At 42.3% G+C, this 26,634-nt stretch overlaps 1 protein-coding gene across 1 annotated transcript in view; it reads left to right on the forward strand.

Moving 5' to 3' along the window:
- Positions 1-557: 557 nt before the first annotated feature.
- Positions 558-26,634, forward strand: part of LOC124284704 (N-chimaerin-like) — a 36,990-nt gene continuing 10,913 nt past the window's right edge. The window contains 5 exon segments of the mRNA XM_046720811.1: positions 558-693; positions 15,128-15,169; positions 20,364-20,419; positions 22,276-22,307; positions 26,436-26,549. Coding sequence (XP_046576767.1) covers positions 687-693; positions 15,128-15,169; positions 20,364-20,419; positions 22,276-22,307; positions 26,436-26,549 — 251 coding nt within the window. The 5' untranslated portion in view covers positions 558-686.

A 26,634-nucleotide genomic window follows, 5' to 3' on the forward strand; every position in this document is an offset into this window, starting at 1 on the left:
GTATTCATGCTAATAATAATATATGTTATGTGTAACTAAGCAAGGGGCCAACACCATTAACAACTTTCACCGGTTTCAGTAGCCTATATATACATAATTAACGTGTTGTCTTTTTATCTAATATGTATCATTAACTTGTTTATTTATATAAACACTTTAACTACGACAGCAAATAGAATTGTTATACATAAGTGTAACTGTACTTGTAATTGCTTTAATTTCCAGTGAAATGATATGGAATTTCGAGTATGTGTTTATAGTCTATATTTTCAACAAACTTACACATAAACGTGGGCGATGAAGATGACATATCATGTGTTCATTTTATTTTGCAATATATTCAGATCGTGCAATACTGTGCATGTATGTAAACAATCTTTTAAAAAATATATACCTATTTCATACAACTGTTGTTTTCTATAACAACACCATAGGCATGAAAAACGTTCAGATAACTTTGATGTTTTCTCCACATGACGATTTTCACGGCGGGTTCTCTCAAAAGTGTTTACTTTGTTACCCACCCTTGACTTGAAACCACCGCTAGACGGCGCACGGGCACCTGCTTACCACTTGCAGTATTATGATGGAGAGACGGTGTCAGTGTTATCAATATTCTTTGTTAAACCTGGATAATCTCCTGTGAGTTTCTCAATATCTCTGGACTGACTCATTTTGAGTCAAAGATGCATGGTGAGTGTTTATTCATATAAGCTTCATATGCAAGGAAAACAAACGTAATCGCTGGAAATCTTGTTAAGACGGGCTGTCAGCGACTCACGAAGTTAGGAGTACATATATGCCGTGATCGTCCGTATGGTTCTTGTAATGCATTGTCTTTTCTGACTTGATAAATCTCGGCCCGAAAAAACCCGGCATTTTCTAAAACATCATTTCAACCAAGAATTACACCAGCATCGTTCAGCAATTATAATTGAAATATTTCTGTGCAATATCTAGTGGATGACATAATTATTGATTTGCATGGAGCAGCGATGCTGCAGTGGATTGTGTTGGGATCACGTCGTAAAGCATGTCAGTGGAGTTGATGAGATTCAGATAAGCTCCTGTCAGAAAATACTTTTTTTGTGATCTCAGTAAATATTTTAACTATATGTATTTGTCTCAGTATCCTGACAATTTGTTTTCAGTGTATCTTTCTGTTAATTCCGTCATATTCCGAGTTTTGTTAATTAATTACAAATGTGCCATTTGTGGATGTTGTAAGGGCTGATGATGCCAATTTGGCTGCATTTTTTTATATTTATATTTTATAATATTACAGCCAACACCACTAAGGGAGCAAGACCGTTGTTTCAAAGTGCTCTGAATGCAACAATGTAAACATGAATAAATGTACGATGCTAGCAAACAAACAGGAAACTGTCAGCAACACATTTCATGAATTGGCTAACACAGAATATATCCTGCCACCCCATGAAGTGCCTTCACCTTTGTCTTCTAATTGGTCCTCAAAGTGATATTGCCCATTCATGATTCAACCGAAAAATGTTAACAAGTTTCAGATTTGTAGCCAGGAAATCTCCCATAATATATGTCAGAAAATATATACGGCTGTTGAAACTATTGAGAGTTGGGTAATTGTTGAAAGACAGTCATGCATTTCTTATCAGCACATTTTCATGAAGCAGTCCAGGATGTCATGGCGGTATGAAATTTATTGCATGTTTTTCTTCCTTTTCCATGACTTTCCAGATATACTGTTATTTAGTTGTGTTGCATGCTGTCAATGGAAATTTCAGGTTAGAATCACTCATCACCAAGGTATATGCTTGTCATGAAGCAGCTTATTGAGGGTCAGCTTATCCTGATGCCATGGATTTTTGCTCATTATCAGCCGTATATACTGGTTTCAGATCCAGTTGTTTACAATTTCATGTAACATTGCTTCAACAGTGCTGACAAATAACAGACAAATTATCGTAGTTTGAGTCATTACAATATAACTGTTCAGTGTTCGCATTAATGCAAAAACCTACGTGTTTCACGCAAATAAATCTACATTTCACGCACAATATTTTCTACCTGCATGTTCTGCATGCAAAGCATTTTGTTTCTGAGAACAAGTAACCGAAAAACGTATTTTCCCAAAGGATAGAACAAAATAAGATAAAGTTTCTCACAGCTAATTTGACTTGCGGATGTTGACAACATGCTCTGTAATGCAAGGTAATGACGTCTAAATTTCATAATTTTGTGTGTGTGTGGGGGGGTGCTCAGAGTATTCCAAGACACCTCGTCGCTTTCTGGCTCGGGCATACAAGTGCGGTGTATGCACGCGCAAGATTCTTGGGGCTATGTGTTTTAGGAACGCAAAGCTTTTTCCCTACCGCGGACACTGCAGTTAGGTACCATGTCTAGCAACAGATACAAAAAATACGAACTGCCTACAGCTGAACTTGATGGAATTCCTTCATGTAAATCAATATAAATGTATTAAACGTGAATCAATGTATTCATGTTTACACGTTTATCATCAGTGATGATGCTACTCCTGAGAAAGTTAGTTCTGTAAATACTGAACACAATTGGGCAGTGTAATATGTTGTAAATGACTGATTTCATCTGGCTATGCTGTTGTTGCGTACAATTACCACAACTGTTTGATGACATTCAAGATACACATAAGAGAACTTCCTGGTTGTAACAAGTGTCATGCTGTGTATATTGTATATTGTGCTCATGTAGGAGTGTGTTTGTGGTATTGGTTAACTAGGTCAGTCCAAAGTTTCACTTTAGTTTGTTGTCTTATGTTTGCACAATGAAAACGATGTAAATATTTACAGGGGTCACATACATTGTGATAGGCCCTAATATTACTTGTTTGTGGTGCTTATCACTGCCATAGAACTAAAAGATGAAGGGTTGACATTTAAAAATATTTTCGACCACCTACACTACAGTTTTGAAACACAAATATGTGGACTGAGTGATTAAAAACATCTTGTACTTATCTTATGCAATGCTGTTATTATCGTTATTTACCGTGGTAGAAAAACGTTACTTGTCTAAAAAGTGATAATATCATAGGGCTAAAAAGTAAAATTCTTAAATTCTATTAGCAATTGTCATACCTTTGACATTGACTTCCCATCTTTACTGTAAAAGGTCACATGCAACCAAAAAATCAAACATAATTAAAACACAATTATCACTTATTCATGACATATAATATACATTGCTGGTTATGAAAAAACATATAAACAAAATTATAAGCGTACAATCGCAAATCAAAAGTGCAATATTGTGTACTTGGGTTTACTTCCCAAGAAACGAAGCAGCCGGGATACCGAACCCAGTCAGAGCGGGTGGGTGTGCAACAAAACATTAGGAAAGTAAACACCAAAGCCTTCACCGAGTATTCACCGGACAGCCCGCTTCCAAGTTGCGCGAACCTATTTCACTGGGCATGTGCTATGAGCGCAGCCCAGCTGTTGAAACCAGTTTTCCCCCGAAAAGTCGGGGGAAAATTAGAAAATCGTTTGAACTCCGATTTCGCGCGGTTTTTTTCATCGCATTATTTTTCAACTTTATAAGTTGAATTTGCATTTTTGATGATTTGTTTCGGTAAGTCCATACCGAAAGGTATCAGAATCTGCAAAGTTGTGTTTTACGTTGCATGTGACCTTTAAGTTGTGTTAGGTCAGACATTATCTGGACATGTTATAACCACTCCAATTCTTGGGAATGCGTAACTTGATTTCATATGTATATGCATAATGTTTGAGTCTGAAAATCCGGAAATAACCCATTCTACCTAACAAAACTTCAAGACAAAATATAACATCTTATCAATTATTTAGTTATATTTCTTTCAAATTACATTTGGACTTGGCGTCCCAACCTGTTCTGATTTCTCCTGGAGCCAATGATGACCACAGTTGTATTTTGTGTGCATTGTGAGTTCTGTCTGTGCAACAGTAGCAGACAGTGCAACTAGTTTACCAACCGTTATTGAAATTTTTATGAGTAATTATTTCAGGAATTTTTAACTACACATGGCAGGCAAATTGGGAAAAGAAATTTTGTTCCACAAGGTTTTACCTTGAAATGAAGGCTCCAGATTGTAATTTCAGTCATATTGTATTTAAGTGCATGTAAAGTAATGAAATAGGTTAGTGCACTGTACTTGAAAGTGTAATGATTATGTCACAAGCAGGAACTTCATAATTCTTGTTGAGAATTTGGCATGGTATATTATTGTGAGTCACATGGTATGCCATACACATTTTTCTGAACCCATTTTCAAGGGTGGAAATAACCCATTGCCCAATGTCCGAGTCCAGTGTTTTTTTCTGTCAGCCAAGCAAATTTGTATATCACACTGTACCGGTGTCCAGTTGACTTTCCAATGTTAATTATGTTGTTTATTTAAAAAATCAACAAGAAAATGGCTGGTATAGTGGAAAAATTATCAGGGCAAGTGATTTTACATGTGCCACTGTACCGGAGTACACTAGCAATTTTAAAGTTATTTCCACCCCGATTCATAAAGTTTATGTGAACTGAATTCACTTATTTGCATCATGTAAAACCCTGTTTCCGTATTATGATTTATTAGAGTTAATATTTTCCCAAATTATGAGCTATGTTAACATTGAGTTTCGTGCAATGTTCATTGAGAAAAAGTTATCAGTGTATCTCAAAAAGGTCATATCATCAGATATTACTACATTAAAATGAACTGGAATTTTTAAGAAGTCTAATTTGAGAATTTGGTTGAAAAGTGAGTCACAACTGCATGATACACATGAAATATATTCATTGTGCCTTTGGCATATGTATTTCACTCTTTGGTGACTTGGCTTAAGAAATGCAAGTCCCTGGGCTAATATACAATTCATATTGGACCAACTTGAGCATATTTATGTCACATAAATATGTTTTCGTAATGTTGAGGACATATTGTTAGTAATAAGTCAGATAATGTAGTACAACCATGGAGGAGCCATGGTTTTATATAATTTATTTACTTGAAGAGTTGTCTCCCTTGTGGACACTTAACCTGTCGTCCCAAACTCCAATGTTGAAAGATTTGTCAGTTCTAGATCACCTCTTACCATGCTAAAAACATGCTGGAAACGGTTAAACTTGGTTGCATTGAGGAATACCTGGGGTGGAGTGGACAACAAGTGCTCTGTGTATAGTTTTAAGGTGATGGCACAGTTACTGGCCTCTTTGAAAGGAGATCAGAGACAGTTGGCATGGTTACTAGCCTACAGGACGTGTACAGGGAGAGAGTTGGCATAGTTACTAGCCTACATGACATGTACTGGGAGACAGTTGGCATAGTTACTAGCCTACATGATGTGTACAGGGAGAGAGTTGGCATAGTTACTAGCCTACATGACATGTACTGGGAGACAGTTGGCATAGTTACTAGCCTACATGATGTGTACAGGGAGAGAGTTGGCATAGTTACTAGCCTGCATGACATGTACTGGGAGACAGTTGGCATAGTTACTAGCCTACATGATGTGTACAGGGAGAGAGTTGGCATAGTTACTAGCCTACATGACATGTACTGGGAGACAGTTGGCATAGTTACTAGCCTACATGATGTGTACAGGGAGAGAGTTGGCATAGTTACTAGCCTACATGATGTGTACAGGGAGAGAGTTGGCATAGTTACTAGCCTACAGGACATGTACAGGGAGAGAGTTGGCATAGTTACTAGCCTACAGGACATGTGTACTGGGAGACAGTTGGCATAGTTACTAGCCTACATGATGTGTACAGGGAGAGAGTTGGCATAGTTACTAGCCTACATGACATGTACAGGGAGAGAGTTGGCATAGTTACTAGCCTACATGACATGTACAGGGAGAGAGTTGGCATAGTTACTAGCCTACATGAAGTGTACAGGGCTAGAGTTGGCATAGTTACTAGCCTACATGACGTGTACAGGGAGAGAGTTGGCATAGTTACTAGCCTACATGATGTGTACAGGGAGAGAGTTGGCATAGTTACTAGCCTACATGGACATGTACAGGGAGGGAGACATTGGCATTGGCAGTTACTAGCCTACAGGACGTGTACAGGGAGAGAGTTGGCATAGTTACTAGCCTGCTGGACATGTACTGGGAGACAGTTGGCATAGTTACTAGCCTACATGATGTGTACAGGAAGAGAGTTGGCATAGTTACTAGCCTACATGACATGTACAGGGAGAGAGTTGGCATAGTTACTAGCCTACATGACATGTACTGGGAGACAGTTGGCATAGTTACTAGCCTACAGGAAGTGTACAGGGAGAGAGTTGGCATAGTTACTAGCCTACATGACATGTACTGGGAGAGAGTTGGCATAGTTACTAGCCTACATGACATGTACAGGGAGAGAGTTGGCATAGTTACTAGCCTACATGATGTACTGGGAGACAGTTGGCATAGTTGCTAGCCTACATGATGTGTACAGGGAGAGAGTTGGCATAGTTACTAGCCTACAGGACATGTACTGGGAGAGAGTTGGCATAGTTACTAGCCTACAGGACATGTACAGGGAGAGAGTTGGCATAGTTACTAGCCTACATGACATGTACTGGGAGACAGTTGGCATAGTTGCTAGCCTACATGATGTGTACAGGGACAGAGTTGGCATAGGTACTAGCCTACATGACATGTACAGGGAGAGAGTTGGCATAGTTACTAGCCTACATGACATGTACTGGGAGACAGTTGGCATAGTTACTAGCCTACAGGAAGTGAACAGGGCGCTGAGAGTTGGCATAGTTACTAGCCTACATGACGTGTACAGGGAGAGAGTTGGCATAGTTACTAGCCTACATGACGTGTACAGGGAGAGAGTTGGCATAGGTACTAACCTACAGGACATGTACTGGGAGACAGTTGGCATAGTTACTAGCCTACAGGACGTGTACAGGGAGAGAGTTGGCATAGTTACTAGCCTGCTGGACATGTACTGGGAGACAGTTGGCATAGTTACTAGCCTACATGACATGTACAGGGAGAGAGTTGGCATAGGTACTAGCCTACATGACATGTACAGGGAGAGAGTTGGCATAGTTACTAGCCTACATGACATGTACTGGGAGACAGTTGGCATAGTTACTAGCCTACAGGAAGTGTACAGGGAGAGAGTTGACATAGTTACTAGCCTACAGGACGTGTACAGGGAGAGAGTTGGCATAGTTACTAGCCTGCATGACATGTACTGGGCGAGAGTTGGCATAGTTACTAGCCTACATGATGTGTACAGGGAGAGAGTTGGCATAGTTACTAGCCTACATGATGTGTACAGGGAGAGAGTTGGCATAGTTACTAGCCTACATGACGTGTACAGGGAGAGAGTTGGCATAGGTACTAGCCTACAGGACGTGTACAGGGAGAGAGTTGGCATAGTTACTAGCCTGCTGGACATGTACTGGGAGACAGTTGGCATAGTTACTAGCCTACATGATGTGTACAGGAAGAGAGTTGGCATAGGTACTAGCCTACATGACATGTACAGGGAGAGAGTTGGCATAGTTACTAGCCTACATGACATGTACTGGGAGACAGTTGGCATAGTTACTAGCCTACAGGAAGTGTACAGGGAGAGAGTTGGCATAGTTACTAGCCTACATGACATGTACTGGGAGACAGTTGGCATAGTTACTAGCCTACATGACATGTACAGGGAGAGAGTTGGCATAGTTACTAGCCTACATGACATGTACTGGGAGACAGTTGGCATAGTTGCTAGCCTACATGATGTGTACAGGGAGAGAGTTGGCATAGTTACTAGCCTACAGGACATGTACTGGGAGAGAGTTGGCATAGTTACTAGCCTACAGGACATGTACAGGGAGAGAGTTGGCATAGTTACTAGCCTACATGACATGTACTGGGAGACAGTTGGCATAGTTGCTAGCCTACATGATGTGTACAGGGACAGAGTTGGCATAGGTACTAGCCTACATGACATGTACAGGGAGAGAGTTGGCATAGTTACTAGCCTACATGACATGTACTGGGAGACAGTTGGCATAGTTACTAGCCTACAGGAAGTGAACAGGGCGAGAGTTGGCATAGTTACTAGCCTACATGACGTGTACAGGGAGAGAGTTGGCATAGTTACTAGCCTACATGACGTGTACAGGGAGAGAGTTGGCATAGGTACTAACCTACAGGACATGTACTGGGAGACAGTTGGCATAGTTACTAGCCTACAGGACGTGTACAGGGAGAGAGTTGGCATAGTTACTAGCCTGCTGGACATGTACTGGGAGACAGTTGGCATAGTTACTAGCCTACATGACATGTACAGGGAGAGAGTTGGCATAGGTACTAGCCTACATGACATGTACAGGGAGAGAGTTGGCATAGTTACTAGCCTACATGACATGTACTGGGAGACAGTTGGCATAGTTACTAGCCTACAGGAAGTGTGTACAGGAGAGAGTTGACATAGTTACTAGCCTACAGGACGTGTACAGGGGAGAGAGTTGGCATAGTTACTAGCCTGCATGACATGTACTGGTAGAGAGTTGGCATAGTTACTAGCCTACATGATGTGTAAGGGGAGAGAGCTGGCATAGTTACTAGCCTACATGATGTGTACAGGGAGAGAGTTGGCATAGTTACTAGCCTACATGAGAGAGTTGCATAGTGTACAGGACAGAGAGAGTTGGCATAGTTACTAGCCTACAGGACATGTACTGGGAGACAGTTGGCATAGTTACTAGCCTACAGGAGTGTACAGGGAGAGAGTTGGCATAGTTACTAGCCTGCATGATGTGTACAGGGAGAGAGTTGGCATAGTTACTAGCCTACATGACATGTACAGGGAGAGAGTTGGCATAGTTACTAGCCTACATGACATGTACAGGGAGAGAGTTGGCATAGTTACTAGCCTACATGAGACATGTACTAGACAGTTACTAGCCATGACATGTACAGGGGAGAGAGTTGGCATACTAGCCTACATGACATTTACAGGGAGACAGTTGGCATAGTTGCTAGCCTACATGATGTGTACAGGAGAGAGAGTTGGCATAGTTACTAGCCTACAGGACATGTACAGGGAGACAGTTGGCATAGTTACTAGCCTACATGACATGTACAGGGAGAGAGAGTTGGCATAGTTACTAGCCTACATGACATGTACTGGGAGAGAGTTAGCATAGTTACTAGCCTACATGACATGTACAGGGAGAGTTGGCATAGTTACTAGCCTACATGACATGTACTGGGAGACAGTTGGCATAGTTACTAGCCTACATGATGTGTACAGGGACAGAGTTGGCATAGGTACTAGCCTACATGACATGTACAGGGAGAGAGATAGTTACTAGTTACTAGCCTACATGACATGTACTGGGAGACAGTTGGCATAGTTACTAGCCTACAGGAAGTGTACAGGGCGAGAGTTGGCATAGTTACTAGCCTACATGACGTGTACAGGGAGAGAATTGGCATAGTTACTAGCCTACATGACGTGTACAGGGAGAGAGTTGGCATAGGTACTAGCCTACAGGACATGTACTGGGAGACAGTTGGCATAGTTACTAGCCTACAGGACGTGTACAGGGAGAGAGTTGGCATAGTTACTAGCCTGCTGGACATGTACTGGGCGAGAGTTGGCATAGTTACTAGTCTACATGATGTGTACAGGGAGAGAGTTGGCATAGTTACTAGCCTACATGATGTGTACAGGGAGAGAGTTGGCATAGGTACTAGCCTACAGGACATGTACTGGGAGACAGTTTGCATAGTTACTAGCCTACAGGAAGTGTACAGGGAGAGAGTTGGCATAGTTACTAACCTGCATGATGTGTACAGGGAGAGAGTTGGCATAGTTACTAACCTGCATGATGTGTACAGGGAGAGAGTTGGCATAGTTACTAGCCTACATGACATGTACAGGGAGAGAGTTGGCATAGTTACTAGCCTTCATGATGTGTACAGGGAGAGAGTTGGCATAGTCAATAGCCTACAGGACGTGTACTGGGGGACAGTTGGCATAGTTACTAGCCTATAGGACATGTACAGGGAGATAGTTGGCGTAGTTACTAGCCTACAGGACATGTACAGGGAGAGAGTTGGCATAGTTACTAGCCTACATGACTTGTACTGGAAGAGAGTTGGCATAGTTACAAGCCTGCGGGACATGTACAGGGAGAGAGTTGGCATAGTTACTAGCCTACATGACATGTACAGGGAGAGAGTTGGCATATTTACTAGCCTGCATGATGTGTACAGGGAGAGAGTTGGCATAGTTACTAGCCTACATGACATGTACTGGGAGGCAGTTGGCATAGTTACTAGCCTACAGGACGTGTACAGGGAGAGAGTTGGCATAGTTACTAGCCTGCATGATGTGTACAGGGAGAGAGTTGGCATAGTTACTAGCGTACATGACATGCACTGGGAGACAGTTGGCATAGTTACTAGCCTACAGGACGTGTACAGGGAGAGAGTTGGCATAGTTACTAGCCTACAGGACATGTACAGGGATGGAAGTTGGCATAGTTACTAGCCTACATGATGTGTACTGGAAGAGAGTTGGCATAGTTACTAGCCTACAGGACATGTACAGGGAGAGAGTTGGCATAGTTACTAGCCTACATGATGTGTACAGGAAGAGGGTTGGCATAGTTACTAGCCTGCGGGACATGTACAGGGAGAGAGTTGGCATAGTTACTAGCCTGCATGATGTGTACAGGGAGAGAGTTGGCATTGTTACTAGCCTACAGGACATGTACAGGGAGAGAGTTGGCATAGTTACTAGCCTACAGGACATGTACTGGGAGAGTTGTCATAGTTACTAGCCTACAGGACATGTACATTGTGAGAGTTGGCATAGTTACTAGCCTACAGGACGTGTACTGGGGGACAGTTGTCATAGTTACTAGCCTACAGGACATGTACTGGGAGGCAGTTGGCATAGTTACTAGCCTACAGGACATGTACTGGGAGGCAGTTGGCATAGTTACTAGCCTACAGGACATGTACAGGGGGACAGTTGTCATAGTTGCTAGCCTACAGGACGTGTACTGGGGGACAGTTGTCATGGTTACTAGCATACATGACGTGTACAGGGAGAGAGTTGGCATAGTTACTAGCCTACAGGACATGTACTGGGGGACAGTTGGCATAGTTACTAGCCTTCATGATGTGTACAGGGAGAGAGTTGGCATAGTTACTAGCAGCATTTCGTGTACTGGGGGACAGTTGGCATAGTTACTAGCCTACATGATGTGTAAAGGGAGATAGTTGGCATAGTTACTAGCCTACATGATGTGTACATGGTGAGAGTTGGCATAGTTACTAGCCTGCTGGACATGTACTGGGGGACAGTTGGCATAGTTACTAGCCTACATGATGTGTAAAGGGAGAGAGTTGGCATAGTTACTAGCCTACATGATGTGTACATAGTGAGAGTTGGCATAGTTACTAGCCTACAGGACATGTCCTGGGGGACAGTTGGCATAGTTACTAGCCTACATGATGTGTACAGGGAGACAGTGGGCATTTTTACCAGCCTACAGGACTTGTACATGGTGAGAGTTGGCATAGTTACTAGCCTACAGGACGTGTACTGGGGGACAGTTGGCATAGTTACTAGCCTACAGGAAGTGTACAGGGAGAGAGTTGGCATAGTTACTAGCCTGCATGATGTGTACAGGGAGAGAGTTGGCATAGTTACTAGCCTGCTGGTCATGTACTGGGGGACAGTTGGCATAGTTGCTAGCCTACATGACGTGTACAGGGAGATAGTTGGCATAGTTACTAGCCTACATGATGTGTACAGGGAGAGAGTTGGCTTAGTTACTAGCCTACAGGACGGGTACTGGGAGACAGTTAGCATAGTTACTAGCCTACAGGACATGTACTGGGGGACAGTTGGCATAGTGACTAGCCTACATGATGTGTACAGGGAGATAGTTGGCATAGTTACTAGCCTACATGATGTGTACAGGGAGAGAGTTGGCTTAGTTACTAGCCTACAGGACGGGTACTGGGAGACAGTTGGCATAGTTACTAGCCTACAGGACATGTACTGGGGGACAGTTGGCATAGTTACTAGCCTACAGGAAGTGTACAGGGAGAGAGTTGGCATAGTTACTAGCCTACATGATGTGTACAGGGAGAGAGTTGGCATAGTTACTAGCCTACAGGACATGTACATGGTGAGAGTTGGCATAGTTACTAGCCTACAGGACGTGTACTGGGAGACAGTTGGCATAGTTACTAGCCTACAGGAAGTGTACAGGGAGAGAGTTGGCATAGGTACTAGCCTGCATGATGTGTACAGGGAGAGAGTTGGCATAGTTACTAGCCTACAGGACGTGTACAGGGAGAGAGTTGGCATAGTTACTAGCCTACAGGACATGTACTGGGGGACAGTTGGCATAGTTACTAGCCTACATGACATGTACAGGGAGAGAGTTGGCATAGTTACTAGCCTACAGGACATGTACTGGGAGAGAGTTGGCATAGTTACTAGCCTGCAGGACATGTACAGGGAGAGAGTTGGCATAGTTACTAGTGTGCAGGTTGTGAAGACTGTGTGTCATTGGACAGTTACCATAGGTACTAGTTCTCATCTTTGCAGTGTGGTAGTAGAGTTTACACACATAGACACACACTAACAAAGGTTAGGTTTGCATTTAAACTGATGACTATTCCTGGAAGTAAATTCAAAATAAAACTATGGCAGCAGTGTAGGGTGGAATTGGGTGTGAGCAGGATTTCACGTCGTTTAAAAGTATTTTCAAGGGCCTTTCAAGTAAAATTGTTTTGTATATAGTGGAGGTGCACATGACACAGTGTGATTTTATCACTGTTCTCTATAAATGAGCTGCTTCCCTAGAGAAGTAGACCCTTTGATGAGCTCAGCATCAGGTGTACTGTCAATGTAGTCGTGGGTTAAGAGCAAGGCTGTTTTACCTTGGAGTCCAGCAACAAGTGATAAGATCAGACCTTACATTTTCATTTTGTTGGTTTATGAAACAAGCCATCTTAAAAAACCCTAAAATGCTTACAATTTGGAAAAAATATAAATTGGCTTTTGACAATGTTGTTTGTATATCTTACTGTATCATTTGGTGTCTTGTCAGGTTAAGATTTGTGTTTCCTCAATTGCAGTACTAATCTAAAAGTATAATTTTGTATTTTCTTAAATATGTTCACATTGAATGTTTAGGCCACATTTTTTGCTGACCGAGTGATAAATAAGTAAGATGATTAACAGATCAGTGTTTAAGATCTTTCTAGAAGGATGTTAAAATACAAAAACATTATATAGAAACAAACATGGAAAAGGCATGAAAACTTTAAGCCCAAACATTATAATGACATTGATGCTATGAAAACGGTTCAAACGAATTGATTTGGGTACTGATGAAAGTGTATCAATGAAATGTGACTATTCAGAACAGTACTAATAATTTCTTTGAGTGGCATTTTAGAAGTTGGGAAGTACAATATAGAACAAACTTTATGGATAACAAGAAGTTGTTATCCATAAAATTTGTTCTATATAGTACTAATAAAGTCAGTAGATGGGATGCCACGATACATCGATGCATCGATACCTTTCTAAGATGATACAATTATCGATACATTCAATTTCAAAACTGTATCAATATTTAGTTTTGAAAATATCGGTTTAAATATGTTATAAATTATATGGAATATTTATGTTGAAAACTAACTAATTTTACGCAATAATCCTGTGAAAATAGGTATCGTGATATGTATCGAATCGTGACATGGGTATCGTGATACGTATCGATTCATGAAACTAATGTATCGTGACATCCCTAGTCAGTAGATGCAGTGAAGATCTTCATGGAATGTTGGTGAAATATTCCTTGCCACATATTTCCTTGTCACCCCTGCCCTGCCTGCTTCAGAGGGTGTAGGAGTGTCCCGGCTCCCCTACTAATGCCTCACAGTGACCCACCCATGGTAGGGCCTTCATACTGGTACAAGTAGAGAGGTACAAGTATAGGAAGCATGTATTATGGAAAAATAGTTTCAGTGATGATTTAGGTCCATTTTACAATGACTGTAGAAACCACTTTTATTGCCTGTTCAGTGAAGCATGAGAATGGATGACTGTATATACCTGTGTACAGACTGGCTTGGTTGTTGTTGTTGTTGTTGTAGACAACAGGAGTGTAGTTATCGCCGCAGGGTCGCCTCAGGGGAGGGTCACCACGGGGAGGAAGTCTGATCGGTGATGGCCAACTGGGTAATCCCTGATGCAAGGCAGTGCACTCTGGGAAGACAGGAAGCTGAGCTTTCTTCACCACTTCAACACTAACAACACAACAATCAGTCACATAAATATCTTTAATCCTCCAGTGGGTTTTGTGTTTGAAATCTATGTGTAATAGGTTGCAATATCACAATAATTACTTTGTTGAACAAGGATGGTGGAATGGTATTTGTTTTGTGTGTTATCACATTTTGTGTGCATGCTGGATGTAAATGGTTAAATGTTTAATCTTCATCAGGAAGTAAAAATCGACTTTGTATTCATTTATCTTGATGCCCAGCAGCTTTGTACACTTGACCTGATTTAGAACCTCCATAAACAGTACACATTTCAGATAGTGAGACACGACTGACTGACCAATCTTTAATGGTGTAGAGAGTATGTAGCTTGGCATGCAGGAAGTAAATCTCGCCATTGTGATCCAGCACTGTGTTCTAGGTCATAGGCCGGAACATGAGATGCAGTTCATGACTGAGAGTATCATTAGCGATCAGTGTACCCACAACCAGGAAACTCGCCATTCTTACAGCGTTCCTTCCGCGCTTCATACCTGTACTTCACACACACAGTAGGAGGAACTCTGTGCTTAAGACGTTTTGATTTGACTAGTGTCTTGGTTGTGACAAGTTGTGTTTTAAGACACATATAGATTGTTGACTGCTGGACTGTGTTGGAACTTACCAAGACCTGACATTGGGGACTAGCTGTGTTTGAAGTTTTGTTTGTAGCAACACTCATTTGTATTGGACAGTATAGCTATGTGAAGGTATTGCTGTCAACAAATAAGCTATGGATTTAGGATCTGTGTGTCGCCGGGAGAGCTCGAACCGTAACCGTCGGCGTCCACGTAATTATGATTATGTTACTATTCTTGCAGATGGAGAGGAAAGTCAGCCACTGCCCACATGGAAGACATACCGTGAGTATTGCTACAACCCTCTTCTTCCTTCCGTCCTGGTACCTTATCTGTTAATACACAGGGGAACCTTGGTGGTAAATAGGTCCCCAGCAACCTGTGAAGGGGTCTTAATGGAGTGGTGGTCATTTGATGACCTGGTAGATTGTGTAGATCCCACTTTGCTCCAATTATTTTTCTAGGTTTGTCTGACCATACCCTTGCTCATGGTTTGCAACAAATTGGTAAACGTGAGAGCTGCATCAGTTAGGGCTTCCCTCCATCATTAACATGATTAAGGTAACACTTTGTAATATGACTGGAATGCTGTTGAAGGCAGCACTCACTCACTCACTCACTCACTCACACTCACTCACTCACTCACTCACTCCACTTCGACTCCTGATTATAGCTAGTCCTGGAGGATTATTTATAAATATCCCACCCTCTCCATGCCCCACCCACTCACTCGCCCCACGCAGAATATTGCTGAGTGCGACTCACTCCTTACTCACTCACTCACTCACCATCCACTCACTAAAAATCCCACCCACTCCCACCCCACCCACCCACTGACTATGGTTGACCACCCAGGCTCGCTGACTTGGTTGACACTGTCATCGGTTCCCACTCGATGCTCATGCTGTTGATCACTCATTGTCTGGTCCAGACTTCGATTATTTACAGCCCCATATAGCTACTGAGTGCTCGCTAAACTCACTCCACCCACTCAATCACTCACTCACTCACTCACCACCCACTAACCCACCCACTCCACCCCCACTCACTCACTCAACCACCCACCCACTCTACTCACTCACTCACTCACTCACTCCCACCCACACTCACTCACTCACTCACTCATTCACTCACTCATTCACTCACTCACACCACCCATTCACTCTTCACTCACTCACTGCAACTTGTTTTAGGATCCTGTCATGTGATGTGTATACAAGTTGAGTTGTGAGTGAGTGAGTTTGGTTTTACACCACTTTTAGCAATATTCCAGCAATATCACAGTGGGAAACCAGAAATGGTTCTCACACATCCATCCACCCACTAAAATCCCACCCTCTCCACCCACCCCCACCCACCCACTCACTCACCCACCCACCCACCCACTCACTCACTCACTCACTCACTCCTCACTCACTCCACACACTCCACCCACTCAAGGGCGTGGGGTAGCCTAGTGGTTAAAGCGTTGGCTCGTCACGCCGAAGACCCGGGTTTGATTCCCCACATGGGCACAATGTGTTAAGCCCATTTCTGGTGTCCCCCGCCGTGATATTGCTGGAATATTGCTAAAAGCGGCATAAAACTAAACTCAGTCAGTCAGTCAGTCAGTCCACCCACTCAATCACTCACTCACTCACTCATCCACCCACTAAAATCCCACCCTCCCACCCACCCACTCTACTCACCCACTCCTCTCACTCCACACACTCACTCACTCACTCACTCACTCACTCACTCACTCACTCACTCACTCACTCACTCACTCACTCACTCACTCACTCACTCACTCACTCACTCAAACACCCACCCACCAACTCACACTCACTCACTCACTATGCAACTTGTTTTAGGATCCTGTCATGTGATATGTAGACAACAAGTTGAGTTGTGAGTGAGTGAGTTTGGTTTTACACCACTTTTAGCAATATTCCAGCAATATCACAGTGGGAAACCAGAAATGGTTTCACACATTCTATGCATATGGGAATGGGAACCCTGGTCTTTGGCATGTTGAGCAAGCAGTTGAACCCCAAGGCTACCCCACCACCCTTGTTGAGTTGTGTTTGATTGGCAACGCTAACCAGGAAGTGTTGTCATGACAAACAGCTGAAGGAACTCAATATGTTTTGTGTAGCTCTTTGTCATGTTGTGGACAGTCATGTTTTGTGTCGTATATACAGCTGTAGGTTGTGAGGGCAGGATTAACTGATTTCAAGGCCTTTCATGAAGACAAAAAGCTATAATTCTTAGTTGATCTTGCCTTCATTCAACAGTGTTCAAAGTAAGTTTGAAACTTGTAGTGATCAGGAAGGCCAAGTACGTTTTCCTGGTGGACTAAAAATTTCAAGAGTACTTTACAGTAGCTAAGTACATGTTGTTTTAAAAACTCCACGATCCTTAAAAGCTGATCATTCAGAATTAAACTTGAGAATGATGTTAGAGAATGCTTTTACCATCAAAATGACGATGAAATGCTGTAGTGAGATAGAATCGTAATGTTTACAAGGATTTAAACCAGGCCTTGTGGTGATGATGGTTTACTTTCTGAAATTTCGTATGTCATCACTATATCATGTTAAGAAGAGAAGCATGAACATTAGCTTAAATCATTTCTGGAAACTCCGATATAGAAATCAGAGCGCTCTTAGTGATGTTTTTCTTATTACAAGGCTACTTGACAAGCAGATTCTTTTGCACTCGTGTGACCATCTTGAATATGTCGTTAATAAGTGTTGCAAGATGCTTCATATATTGTTATCATGAATAGATTTGAATCTTTCTTGTGATGAAGGCAACAATGGCTCTTGGCTATTTGTCACAAGAGATTCTGTAGCTCATAAGCTATGACAGATTTTATATAAATCAAAAGTCTTTTACACACATATGCACACATCCCAGCAACCCCCATCCACACATATGCACACATCCCAACAACCCAACCCCCACCCACATATACGCACACATCCCAGCAACCCAGCCCCCACCCACACATACGCACACATCCCAGCAACCCAACCCCAACCCCTACACATACGCACACATCCCAGCAACCCAACCCCTCACCACACATACACACACATCCCAGCAACCCAACCCCACCAACACATATGCACACATCCCAGCCCCCACCACACATACACACATCTCTAGCAAAACCCAACCCCCACCCACACATATATGCACACATCCCAGCAACCCAACCCCTACCTCCACATATATGCACACATCCCAGCAACCTAACTCCCCACCCACACATATGCACACATCCCAGCAACCCAACCCCCCACCCCACACATACACACACATCCCAGCAACCCAACCCTCTACCCACACATACGCATACATCCTAACAACCCAACCCCCTCCCACACATATGCACATATCCCAGCAACTCCAACCCCCACCCACACATATCCTAGCAATCGCACACATCCAAGCAACCCAACCCCCCACCCACACATAATGCACACATATCCCAGCAACCCAACTCCCCACCCACACATACGCAACACATCCCAGCAATCCAACCCCCCTCTCCACACATATACATATACACATCCCAGCAACCCAACCCCACCCACACATATACACACATCCCAGCAACCCAACCCTCACCCACACATACGCACACATCCCAGCAACCCAACCCCTACCACATACACATCCTAGCAAACATTCTCCACACATATGCACACATCCCAGCAACCCTAACTCCTTACCTCCACACATACACACACATCCCAGCAACTCCTACACACACATATCCTAGCAACCCAACCCCACCACTCCACACATACGCATACATGCAGTACATCCCAGCAACTCCCAACTCCACACACACATACACGCACATTATCATCCCAGCAACCCAACCCAACCCCACCCACACATATGCACACATCCAGCAACCCCCAGCAACACAAATCCCTACACATACACATATGCTTCACGCACACATCCCAGCAACCCAAACCCCCCCACCCACACATACACACACATCCCAGCAACCCAACCCCACCCACACATATGTACACATCCCAGCAACCCAACCCCTTGCCACACATACGCACACATCCCAGCAACTCCAACCCCCACTCCACACACATATGCACACATCCCAGCAACCCAATCCCACACACATACACACACATCCCAGCAACCCAACCCCCACCCACACATACGCTATTACACATCCCAGCAACTCCAACCCCCACCCACACATACACACATCCCAGCAATCCAACCCCCACCCACACATATACGCGACACATCCCAGCAACCCAACCCCTACCCACACATACGCACACATTCCAGCAACCAAATCCCCACACATACACACACATCCCAGCAACCCAACCCTCACCTACACATATGCACACATCCCAGCAACCCCACCCACACATACGCACACATCCCAGCAACCCAACCCCCACCCACACATATGCACACATTCCAGCAAACCAAATCCCCACACATACACACACACATCCCAGCAACCCAACCCCCACCCACACATACACGCACACATCCCAGCAACCCAACCCCCACCCACACATACACACATCCAAGCAACCCAACCCCCACCCACACATACGCACACATCCCAGCAACCCAACCCCCACCCACACTATGCACACACACATGTACATGCATGTGCACACACACACACTCACAAACACCTGCTGTTTTGTAGCTTAATTCTTGTGTTTCTGGAAACTGTTAAACTAACATTTAGTTGCTGGAGTATAGTTATCTTCTCTAAGATCATACATCTACAAACACATAAATTAAGATCCAGATAGAACCAATAAGAGCCCATCAGTCTAGATTTTCTTGTGAAATTATTCCAGACTCGAAATCAATTCAGTTTTTAATAATTCTCCAGATTCTTGGAGAAACACAAGGAAACTGTCAAACATGAAATAAATTTTGTTAATTTACACGACCTGGTTAAAATGTTCTGGCATTAGGTATGAAATGAAACTTATCATGACCAGATTGTACATACAGTTTGTAATGAGATATTGTATTATTGTGAGATAAGTTACCAAGTCCATTTCAACAACACTGAGATGAACCAGGAACTAGCTTCTGTAGGCAGTGCACCGTGTGTATTCATTGGTCCCCTGAGTCATGTCATATGTGTGGGTGGCTGGATTGTCAAGTGTTTAGAGTGGACTCCTCACACTGGAGAGGCAGGGATGATTCCAAACATGGCTAGAATGTGTGAAATCCATTCCTATCCTTGACAATATGTTATTACTGTTAAATGGCACACAAGGCATAAAAACACAACTCCCCTCCTTCACTTGAATGAATTAATGTTACATTACTTGTTCATATAAAAGGTCCAAGGTGTACGGGTCCAGAGTTAGAAAAGGAGATTGATTATTTGTTCCTTGAAATGAACTCGTACCTCAATGTTAGTTATTAACATTATCAAGATAAAACATTTGATCTGACCTTGCTCTTTCAGTATATACCCTTCAGCAAGAAGCTCCTAAACCACGTCGGATAATCTGCCAGAAAGAGGTGAGATACAATCCTGTGTATAAATACAGGTTATTGCATGTCCCGTATAACATTTGTTTCAATCTTCACAGGTACCATGTGTTGGCCATGCATGTATGGGTTGTTATGAGACTTAATGTTCAATACTTCACAGATACCTCTGGGTTGTTACATGGTATAACGTGTACCATACATGTTGTTTCAATGTACCATGGGTCACAAATAGAGCTATCATGCGCGTTTGTACCATGTTTGGGATACACTGTGTTGGCTGGGATACACATGTCATGACATGTACCATAGGTCACAAATAGAGCTGTGTATCATGCTTGTACCATGTCTGGGATACACAATCATGACATGTACCATAGGTCACAAATAGAGCTGTGTATCATGCTTGACATGTCTGGGATACATCATGACATGTGTTCAAATAGAGCTGTGTATCATGCTTGTACATGTCTGTATATGACATGTACCATAGGTAACAAATAGAGCTGTGTATCATGCTTGTACCATGTCTGGGATACACACGTCATGACATGTACCATAGGTCACAAATAGAGCTGTGTATCATGCTTGTACCATGTCTTGATACACATGTCATGACATGTACCATAGGTCACAAATAGAGCTGTGTATCATGCTTGTACCATGTCTGGGATACACATGTCATGACATGTACGCATCATGACCTGTACCATAGGTCACAATACATAGAGCTGTGTATCATGCTTGTACCATGTCTGGGATACACACGTCATGACATGTACCATAGGTCACAAATACAGCTGTGTATCATGCTTGTACCATGTCTGGGATACACATGTCATGATATGGTATTCTCAAATATGACTGTATGGACTACAAACTATGGATATGTGCATGTTATTAAATACATAGCATGGAATACATGTGTGTTATTACATGCATACCAAGGGATACATGCATGTTATTACACATGTACCATGGGATACATGCATGTTCTTACACATGTACCATGGGATACATGTTATTACACATGTGCCATGGGATACATGCATGTTATTACACATGTACCATGGGATACATGCATGTTCTTACACATGTGCCATGGGATACATGCATGTTATTACACATGTACCATGGGATACATGCGTGTTATTACACATGTACCATGGAATACATACATGTTAATACACATGTACCATGGGATACATGCATGTTATTCATGCATACCATGGGAAACATGCATGTTATTCATGCATACCATGGGATAACATTCATGTTATTAAATGTGTACCATGGGATTCATGCTTGTTATTATATTTGTACCACAATCCATTATGAGAGTAATGTAGCAATGGTTCACAGATATCACTCTTCAGTATGTGTACACATTATAAATGAAACAGTAACTCTTGTACAGAACAGCAGATATTTGTAGTTCTGTTTATATGTCACCCTTATGTCTACTTGAATCATTCACTCACTCACTCATGGTATAGGGTATATCACAATTTAGACATGGGTTTATTCTTCAGTCAAAAATTGATAGCTGAAAGCATCTGTAAACCCTCACCCTGTTATGTAATAATAATAATAATAGGCCATTTATATAGCGCCTTTCCATGTGTGACATTTCCTTTATGTGTGAAAGATATGGAGTACATCATTATAACGGTGCTGTGTGCTGTTTGTTGTGTTCACTCTTTGAAGGCTCACATTCATAGTGCTGCGCAGTAAAAATTGAATCCATTAAAATGAATGTAATACAAAGCACACATTGTGATTTATTATACTGTGTGATTAGCAAATATTTGCCCACAAGACATGCCTAGACTTTTAAGCACTTAATGTGTAATGTCACTCCTAAACACTTGTCTGTTTGTTTGCAGGTACCCAACAGACCAACCTTCTATGGGAAAGAGTGAGTATACACCTGCCTGTACGGAGTTAAACAGCATGCCCAAACCAATTCCTAGTGGACATGTAGTATGCACTGCTTCTTCATTGCTGTTTACATAGTCATGTGGAAATGCTAAAACTCCCTCTTATCTGGTGTTTAAATATATTTGTTTTTGATCAATTTCATAGTTTTTAGGGAGTATAGCCTGGGGTAATTTACTTTTTCTAGTAGTGCGATTAATTGAAATAATCGAAGATTGGTCGCAATGACTAAACGACTAAGCAATCGATCATGTGTTCACATAATCGAACACAAACAATTTTGGAACACTTGTTTGCATTAACAATATTTTTCACAAGGTTGGTTTTGTCTGTTACATTTTGTAAGCACTACAAGCTCGTTCCAAGTCATGATTGAGTTTATCTTAAAGACTCCAGGAAATTCATGTTCCTAACATGCTAGTCAAATGCATTTTGTGAAAAAAAAACCCCAAAGAACTACATGTTTTGTTTTTATGATTTGTGCATTAACAAACATAACCAGAAAAAATTGATAAATGACGCTAACCAATTATTTTCGATGATTGATCGGTTTTAATGAACCAATCATCAATAATGAAATTTTAACCAGTTCCCAACACTAGGGTCATTGTGTGTTAGTTGGATGTCTCAGTGTGAGAGGAGACTGGGTCTTATTGTGTACGTGCTTAGGTAGACCTAGACTAAAGCTTAGTCCCTGAATATATATAATTTTGATAGTAACAAATAAACCATTTTAACTGAAAAGGAGCGCCAGGACATGGGGAAATCTAGACTTGCTTCAATTAGGGCTTTAGCAGTGCAGGGAGGGCCAGGCATTAGGGAAAATAATGTGGTTGTGAGACAGACTAAGTTAGACCTCATACCAACTCTTGACCTTGGTTATACCGTACTCCTACTTGGGTTGACCTGACTCTGGATCCTGGGTTAGAAGTCATTCCATCCTGGGATTACCTGATCTGGACTCTAGGTTAGTTGGACCTCACTCCTAACAGGGTTGACCTCACCCTTGTCCCTAGGTTAGTCAGACATCAGTCCTTCAGGAGTTAAGCTCATTCTGAACCCTAGTTATGTTATACACCTCTTACATGGGTTGACCTCACTCTGGACTCAAGGTTAGTTAGACCTCATTCCTACGTGGGTTGACCTCACTCTATGCCCTAGGTTAGTTAGACCTCATTCTTACATGGGTTGACCTCACTCTGGACTCTAGGTTAGTTGGACCTCACTCCTAACAGGGTTGACCTCACGCTTGTCCCTAGGTTAGTCAGACATCAGTCCTTCAGGAGTGAAGCTCATTCTGAACCCTAGTTATGTTATACACCTCTTACATGGGTTGACCTCACTCTGGACTCAAGGTTAGTTAGACCTCATTCCTACGTGGGTTGACCTCACTCTGGACTCTAGGTTAGTTAGACCTCATTCCTACATGGGTTGACCTCACTCTATGCCCTAGGTTAATTAGACGTCCCTGTGTGGGTTGAATTCATTCCTGAATCTAGGTTAGTTAGACACCGCTCCTACATGGGTTGACCTCACTCTGGACCCTAGGTAGGTTACACCTTGATGAAAAAATGGTCATATTTGAAAGTCAGTCATACACTGGTCAATTCAATCAATTCAAGGAAGTTATACAAAATCTGTGCTCAAACAGGCATGACTGAAGTTGGTTTCCAGATAGCATGACTGTTGTTATGATTTTCTACACTGTTTTCCGAGTGTAACTTTTCTACTTCCTTTAAGGAAATATGGTCAAGTGGGACGTTGAGATAAATCCCCCCCCATGTCATGGCGCACCATGCTGTTGGATCACGGTCCAAGTGGTTGGCAGCAGAAAGTAACTTTGGATAGGAAGTCAAATAGGAAAACATTAGTCATTTGTGTAGCAGAGATAGAGGGCTGTGTACATGGACACAATGTCCCATGGGTATTTCGACACCAACGAGTTCACATTTTTTTCAAAATGATTCTGCTCAAACAGCTGTCTTGGGTGATTTTTAATTTGTATTTGTTTGCGTGCAGCCCTAACTGTCTAACATGAAGTTAATGTAACTCCATTCTGAGTAATTACTAGTTCTGTTACGATTCATTCGGTGAAGTGAACTGTATTCCTTCATGAATTCAATTCATTATTCATGATCACTGGAATATATCGAACAATGTTTTACTTGAATTTGAAAGTTATTTCTACATCAGTCAGGATGATAGTCTCCATTCTGATATATTTAACTTGACAGGAATGTGTTCACTGGTCAGTGTCATGTGACCCGTGAAGGTCCGGGTTAGAATGAACCTTCAGTAACCCATGCTTGTCTCCCGTGAAGGTCCGGGTTAGAATGAACCTTCAGTAACCCATGCTTGTCTCCCGTGAAGGTCCGGGTTAGAATGAACCTTCAGTAACTCATGCTTGTTGTAAGAGGCGACTAACGGGATCGGGTGGTCAGGCTCGCTGGCTTGGTTGACACATGTCATCGGTTACCACTTGCGCAGATCGATGCTCATGCTGTTGATCACTGTTTTGTCTGGTCCAGACTCGATTATTTACAGACCGCCGCCATATAGCTGGAATATTGCTGAGTGCGTCGTAAAAGTAAACTCACTCACTCACTCACTCATGTTAAATTAATGCTGTGAGCATGGTAAAACCATGTCAAATGAAGTATCGTGTTATCACTTGTCTGAACATACTGTATAATGCGTCAACTGCTGTTTTTCATTTCTGTATGGGACAAACTCAAAACTGAATTGGCTATAGTAATAATATATTTGTATCTGTTATGCAAATACACAGGTTATCTGGACTTCTGTCTTTGTCCTAAATAAACTACTTGTTTCTCATGTGTCATATGACAGCAGCTACATTTCAATGTTCCCTAACTCCAACTTCAAGTACTGCTTTGCAGCAATGCAGCCCTGCTAACCATCAGTAACAGCTCTCAGTGTTAGAGCATTGCAAGGCATTCCTAATCATAAATTCTGGCATTTGTTTTCTGAATATGTGAGCATAACGTTCTGCTGTTAATCTTTCCACGGTAGTGTATTGATTGATGTATGTGCTGCTAATTGTTGCTGGTGGAGTTGCCTCCCCTTGCTTCTCCCTGTGAGTCACACCACATAAGTGCTCGACATGGTGCCAGCCCACTGCAGACTGATTGGCGGAATTGCTTCTCTGACATTCCTGCTGCCTCAGTAGAATTAACTGATGGAAGAATTATTCAATTACAGATTCACTTCAGTTGCTAGCGTGAACTTTTGGGGAGTTTTTTCACTGCCTCATAATGGTAGCATAGCATGGTAGATAGACTGCTTCTGGGCTTGTGTTGGATTGTCTCTTTGTTGCAGATGTCTCAGACTATACATACATATATACGGAGACAGACAGACAGACAGACAGACAGACAGACATGAAGTTTAAAAGCACATGATTCTTTCATATTACCAAAAGTAATCTGCGAAAGATTCAGCTTGTTTTGATTATTTCACTGTAACTCGTCTATATCAACCTGACATATACTGTTAATCCCTGCACCGTGTGAAGATAGAGTAGCCCCAGCATGGTTATAAATATATTCATTGGAAGAATGTTTTAATGTGATAGTATCATGGTTCTGTGTTCATGACAGTTGAAGAACAAGGGAGGATGCATTTTTCAATAGCCGTAATTTTCTGTAAATACACAAAGGCGTACTGAAAGTGGTCAAATGTAACATACGTTGTATTTGTGATTACACATTCTCAGTTATTCTAGTACTGTTGAGGTTGAGTTATATAATTTTGTAGTGATGTTCTTTTCTGAAATACTCTTTCCATTATTCCAAAATACAGCAAATATATTTTTTGAGAATATGCTTGTAACCTGCAAACCACAATTAAACACTGTCCAGTAGAAACATAACCGTAAAGAAATAGTTAGTTTTCAATGATTGTCTGACAATTCTTGAATGGCAGTAATTCTCATGTCCCACGCCAGATGTGTTCCCTATGCTGACCTCACTGATCATGTTGAACACAAACCATGAACACAATGTCTGAAACATGTTTCTGAGGTATCAGATACTGTATGAATTTGTGAACCTTACAGTACAGGAATGTTTGCCTTTTTGTGTTTTAGATTCCATGGCAACGTGAGCCGTGATGAGGCAGACCGGTTGTTGAGTGATGGAGATGGCTGTTACCTCGTCCGCAAGAGTGAGCGCGCTCCCGACGCCTTCACACTGGCAATCAGGTGGGAACATCGGCGGTAACTCAGTTACTTCCAAACTCCATGATGTGTGACGATGAGATGTGTGTGCTGTTGAGACTCCTCAGAT

This window comes from Haliotis rubra, unplaced genomic scaffold (genome assembly GCF_003918875.1).
Source record: "Haliotis rubra isolate DU_JTF1 unplaced genomic scaffold, ASM391887v1 Scf342, whole genome shotgun sequence".
NCBI lineage: Eukaryota > Metazoa > Mollusca > Gastropoda > Lepetellida > Haliotidae > Haliotis > Haliotis rubra.